Source organism: Neospora caninum, chromosome XI (assembly GCF_000208865.1).
Source record: "Neospora caninum Liverpool complete genome, chromosome XI".
Taxonomy (NCBI): domain Eukaryota; phylum Apicomplexa; class Conoidasida; order Eucoccidiorida; family Sarcocystidae; genus Neospora; species Neospora caninum.
In genome coordinates, this window is record NC_018397.1 from 2687165 (window position 1) to 2693433 (window position 6269).

At 57.3% G+C, this 6269-nt stretch overlaps 1 protein-coding gene across 1 annotated transcript; it reads left to right on the top strand.

Annotated features, from left to right (window-relative positions):
• Nucleotides 1-437: 437 nt before the first annotated feature.
• NCLIV_056250 (hypothetical protein) lies at nt 438-5411 on the top strand (the record flags this gene model as incomplete). Its single annotated transcript, XM_003885180.1, has 8 exons — nt 438-568; nt 1051-1189; nt 1612-1945; nt 2123-2314; nt 2965-3122; nt 3513-3688; nt 4237-4344; nt 5150-5411. Coding segments are annotated over 8 exons (1500 nt in total), but the record flags the coding sequence as incomplete, so codon positions are not given.
• Nucleotides 5412-6269: the final 858 nt, after the last annotated feature.

Sequence of the window (6269 nt, forward strand, 5' to 3'; positions counted from 1 at the left end):
GTCTACTGAAACGGCTGCGTACAGTTGTCTTCGTTTCTTCCACCCGTTGTTTCTGTCCCGGTCAGCACGACGCCGTCTCCGGATTCCTGCATATATGGCGATTTTTAGACGAGGTGCGTAGGTAGGGATCCACTGAGGGATCGGCAAGATTCTTCAGAGGTGTCTGTCTTGTTCACACTGCTTTCCAGATGCCGGGTTGTCCTCTAGCGATGCCGCCGAAATTTCCTCGTCCCGGCCTGCTATCTCTGATCCCACGGAGAAGAGACAGGCGCCAGGGGATCCAAAGTTTGTTTTCCCCATCCCCGTCTACCTCTGCTTCGCGTTTCCTTCCGTTTTCTCTGCCCCGCCATTCCTGTTCTCTCCGACACCTCTTGCTCGGCTGTCTCTCCCTCCTCGCGCTTCTTCTTTGGGAGAATGGGCAACTCGCTGCCGCCCAGCTTCGCATCCAGTCTCCAAAGCATCTTATTGAGGAACTGAAGGGTGCAGGCGCCTTCGAGGAACAAGCAGGAGAGACGATAATCGGCTCTACAGCGTCCTTCGGGACTCCTGCGTACGGAACTGTCCTCCGGTAAGGCCCGCGAAGAAGGACAGGGAAGAAAAGAGACATGCAGTGGAAGAGAGATCAGGCGCGGGAGAGAACATCCCGCTGAAGGCCTCGCGTGTAGGAGCATAAGGCGGGTCCATACGGCGAAGAAAAGGCAGGCGGTAGGAAGTGAGAAAAGGAGCGAGGGACGAGGAAGGGGAGAAGAAAAAAGAAACAAAGGCGAAAGGCCCTTGCAAGAGGCGAACCCGCAGGAGATGTGGAGTTTTGCCGCAGCGCCGCCGCGCGTTTGTCATTAAACGTTTATGCGTTTGTGCCTCTGTGGTGGTGTTGAATGCGCGCGAGGGAAAGAGATAGGCGGGGCCAGTAAGAGCCGCAGAGACGACGTCTCGCGCATTCCAACTGTGGGCACAGCTTGCTCTCTGGATCTCTCCTCCCTCTCACTTTGACGTCTTTCCTTTTTGAGCGTCTCGCCTGCCTGGGGCTCCTGTCTGCTTTCCCGTCTTCAGAGGAAAGGCCTTCTACGTGCCCGACCCCGCAACCGAGCGTGTGGATAGCGGCAGCCACTGTACACCCGCGTACTGCGAGAAAATAAAGAATGACGTTGACCAGTGGAAGAAGTCCGAGGCGACAGGAGGACCGAGCAAGGTACGACCAACAAGACAAACAGGAACGCGCTTCTCTTGCCTGCCTCGTGCTGCCTTCTTGCCATCTATCCATCCTCCTTTATCCACCTTTCTTCATCTCCGTCTTTCTTCATCTCCGTTTTTCTGTATCTAAATGTGCAAGTATCTCTCCATCTAGATCTCTGGCGGCGTGCAGTCTTCCGACTTTTTCTTCCGTTCGTCGTAGATCCGCTGAGCACTGATGCCTTTGCGTGTCTGTTTTCGCGGTTTTCGCTTCCACGTTGTCTTCTTTCCCGTGGCGAGCTCGACTCCTCTCAGCGGTGTTCCCTCCCGCTCCCCCGACCCGAATGCCCGTCTCAGGTCCTGCGTTCTCCGGGGCTCGAGAGATTCTTTTTCCATTCTTCCCGTCGCCCGTGCGGATCCCGTGTCTCCGTTCGCCCTCAGGTGATCTTCTTCCTTGACCGCGGCATCTGCACCTTTGCGGCGAAGGTCCGCATCGCCCAGAGCTGCGGGGCGGACGCCGCGGTAGTGGTGGACCGAGGCGTGTCGGGCTGGAGCCGGTCTTATATTCGGTTCAACGTGATCATGAGCGACGACGGCACTGGGCAGGACATCACCATTCCAAGCGTCCTCATCTCCCGCACGGATGGTCAGCTGATTCTGGACGCCGTCTTGGGCGGCGGCGCGGTCGAGCCTGTTCTCGTCGAAATGGAATGGAACATCCCCAACCGATGGCCAGTCGCCGTAGACTTCTGGACAGATCCAGGCGAACGACAAAGTAAGGCGTTAATACGTATCTATCTATCTATCTATCTATCTATCTATCTATCTATCTATCTATATGTGAATTTGTACTGCATTTTTCTATGTACAGTGATTCGTGAGTCGACGGGCGTATGTGTTTCCGCCCCACCCGAGTCGAGAGTCTCCAGACTTGGCGTGTATTTTTTTCCAGGCAGCGCCTTTTTGCAGCAGATCGCGCCGCATATGTTGGACCTCGGCCCCCACGTTCGGTTCAAGACGCTCTACTCGATTTTTGAAGTCGAAGGCGGCAGTGGAGAGATGTGCCTCACGAAGGGGATCTACAAGCAGTTTCCGCAAGCGTACTGCGCATTCGATCCTGCGGCCCAGTCATTGGCGCACACAGGTGAGGACGAGAAAAGAGAAGGAAGAGGCGGTTGACTTCTTCGGGGAACAGAGGGACAGGAAGAGACCGCGCGGCTGAAGGAGGTCTAGCGAGGAGAAGGCGTGAGGCGGTCGGAGAAAACTTTTAGGCCGTTTGGCTCGGGGGGTGCATGCGTTAGACCAGGCGACCCGAAGGGCGTTCGGGAGGAAGGCGAGCAAGGCGAAGCAGGAGGCGAGGTGTCCGCGTGGCGCATGCGTAGATGGGCAAAACCGATGGATGGCGGGCCGCGAAAAAGAAAGAAGACGGCGATGAGGAAACAGATCCAGTTGACGAGCTGGCCACGGGATTGCGAGCGTGGATTTTATAGACTGCTTGTTGTAAACAACGAACGTTTTTATAACTCTTCGTGGAGAACCTCAAGTCTCTCAAGTTTTTCCGTTTCTCACTGGGTGTCCTTCTACTCGTCTCTTTTTTCCCTTGTGTCGCGACCGTGTGTTTGCTGCCTCCGTTTTTGCGTCTTCCTGCAACGATTTCGACAGGGTCTTTTTGCCACTGTCACGGTATATTTGAGCCTGCCCTCTCGGTCTCTGTTCTGGTTCTTTGAAATCCGTTTTCCTGCTGCCGCAATCTGGATGCCTCTGCATATGTTGGACCTTCTCTCTCCGCCGCAGGCAGCGAGGTCGTGGAAGAAGCGCTGAGGGAGGCGTGCCTGTACCAAACGACAGCCACGTCGTCCAAAGATTTGCCCGACTCGGAGTTTTCCAAGGAATTCTGGCAGTACCACAAGCTGATGGCGGATCCTCAGAAAGGCTGCTTTTTCAACGCAGAAGTGAGCAGAGAAAGAGAAACCACGCGGCTTTTTACATATACACGCAGGCGGGGGCTGGCCGTGGCAGGAGCAAGGTTGGGAAAAACCTCACCAGGAAGCGTGAAAGAGCCCGGTTCGCGCGTCCGAAACCTCCCCGCGCAAATGGCCTCTCGACACCCAGAGAAAGACCGCACCCTTTCGGTCTTCCCTGCACTTCTTCGGATCGCCGGGAAGAGGGAAACACACAGCTGTGTTTCCGCAGTTCTGGTGGTCTCGGTCGGTGGTGCCGCGCGAGGCTTTCCTAACGATTCTGTGCGGGAAATCTTTGAACGCACCTGCGCGAGTTGGGAAAAGAAGTCGCGGCGGCGCGCCAGCGGGGTGGCTGTCTCGGTCCCATGGCTGTGTTTTTAGGGGCGAAACGAATGGAGCGAGACGTGCTCGATGCGCCTGATGAGCGAGATTCTGTCCTCGGGCCAAATGAAAATTCTGAAAGAGTGCATCGAGGGCCCTCAAGGCCGCCAGCTGCTCGATGTCTCAAAATCCAATCGGACGTGGGGCCCTATCGCGCTTCGCATCAACGGCGCAAGGTCCGTCCTTCAAGAAAACAAGCCGCTTGCTGGTTTCCTCGCTGCCTTTTTTCTGTTGTTCTCTGTTTCCTCCGGACTCCCCCGTGGTCGCGGGCTTTCGGGCTTCTCTCCCCTGGGTCTTCTCCCGCCGTGCTCCTTCCGTTCTTTTCTGCACTGTGTCCTTCTTCTCGGGTGCCGCGTTTTTCGTGCACTTCTCTCCGCTTCGATTCTCCTCCTCGCTCTCTGCCCGCTCGGCCTGGCCTTGCCGCAGTGCTTTCCGTCTTTTCTTGTTTCTCGTCTTCGCCGTTCTACTTCCCCCGTCTCCGTCCCTCCTCCTCGAATCTTTGTCCGGTCTCCAGATACACGTGCGCACGACTCTGTAGGCACGCGTCTCAGCCCGGCACAGCTCTTCTCTCTCGCCGCGTTGCTCTGCGGCGAGCGTCGCAGAGCGCCGTCGACACTGCGCGTCTTACACTGGCGGCTTGGCCGCATGCAATCTGGGAAAACGATGTCCGATCTTTTTGCCCCCCTCCGTACGCTCTGTGCCTTTCGTGTTTGCTGGCCCTCAGGTTCAGCGGCAACCTGGACGTCGAAACAGCGATGCGCGTGATTTGCGCCTCAACGAAGGATCCCTCCACTGACCGCTACCGAGCGCCAGAGTGCGACAGACTGATGATGTAAGAGGAGACTCTCGAGAGAACAAGCGCGCCGACGGACGCTTGTGTATCTCTGCATGCAAACCCGTGGAACTTCCGAACGAACTGCGCCTATTATAATAAGAGCCATACGTCACCAGGCTCACGTCGAAAACGATCTTTTTCTGTCTCCACCTCCTCGAAAGCGACCTCTGTGGCTGTCGCTGGATAGAAAAGAGACGTGTGCACACAGCGAAGGAAGATGTAGATTCGTGTGTCGTTCATTTCTTCATGGCCCTCAACTGCCCCGTCTCGCTGGCCTCCAGCTTCCCGCTCTTTGTCGCGCGCGACATGGCTTCTGTCCCCCACAGCGCGCTGCGCCTCTCCCACTCCTTGTTTCATCTTCAAACTCCAAATGCCCCGCTCTCTGTGTGGCGGCTGTCGCGTTGTGTTCTGTTTTCCTGCGTTCCTGCGGGCGTCGCGGTTGCTCGGCGACTGCGAGCCTCCCAGCGGAAGCGGCCCCCACCGCCGTCCGCGCCGCATCTGTCCTAGCTGAGTGTCTCTGCCAAATACCCGGGACTGCGGGGACAGGGCCCGAAGGCGAGCATGTCGATCTTATATTTTTGCGTGCTTCTATATATACGTATATATACATATATACATATATATGTATATACATACAGACAGATATACATATAAAGCATCGCGTAGATAAGCCGTGCAGAGGAATGGAGATTGTTTGCCTTTTCCAGCGGGGGATAAAGTGACACATTGCCTGAGGCGTCTCACTGCGCGCGTGTCTCCTGTTTCTTCCGCATCGGGTGCGCATGTCTGGTTTCTTGTGCAGAGAAGTGCACAAAGAGGAGGCGCCTTGGCTCCGAGACGCGCCTGACTGGCAGAATTTTTTCTTAGTTCTGCTCTTTCTGGGAATCATCGCTGCATGCGCGGTCGCGCTTTACTACCGGATTGCAAAGCAGCGGCTGCTGCAAGAAGTCCGGCAGGAAGTCAGTGCGGAGATTCAGCAACAGATCCAGCAATATTACGAAATGAACGAGGAGCGGGCGCCGCCGGCCAGATCCGGCCTCGAGAGACAGCCGCTCGTCCCCTAGATGCCGCCGCGTCTCGCCTAGGCTTCTCGCCGAGCTATGCGGGCCACTCAGGATCTGTATACCGGTCTGCAAACGTATACAGGTGAATCGGTGTGGGCTGCAGATTTACCTCCGTCATTTTTTCCGAGGTTCCAACCGCGTTGCACGCGGACTCCGTCGCCGGCGCATGTACACATACCACGCCTATCGAGCTGCATATACACATGCCACCCGCGCGACCTCCACGAGGTTCAAGCCTCTGTCCGTGCATGCGCAAACGCAACCACGGTCCGTGCAGTCGCGGGCCGGCGTGCTCTGACACACTGTTTGAAGATGGCATGACAAGAGGCGGAAAGCACTTGCACACGGAGATGCTGAGGGAAGTAAAGCCGAGTGCGGCAGACGGGCGAGGGGGGGGAGCATCGGCCGCAGTCTGGCCTTCGATCCGACAGCGCAGCGTGGCGAGGAGACAGGCAAGAGACACATGCGCCTGTCGCAAGGCGGTGCGAACCCCCAAGAGGCGGGCGAAAGGCCTTTTGGATCCACGCGAACGCTCTGTGGACGGAGAAGCGGGAAGCGCGTGGAGAACGACGGACGTACCGGCTGCGCAGGAGGGAAAGCAAGAGACAGCGGAGCGGATCAGCGTTTGGGCGCAACGGTCCCCGTGTCTCTGGGTCGGGCGTCGTTCTCCTTTTGTTGGCAGCCTCGCCTTCTGCGCGGCCCCGGAGAGAATCAAACGCGAACAGACACGCAGCGGCGTCTTCGGCCCGGGCATGAGGTGCGGGTCCCCCCTGCGGCTCTCTCTGCGCTTCTGGTGGCTGCACGCGCGCGTCGCGAGTCTCGTTCGCGACGTGGCAACGAATGGCGGAAGGAGCATTT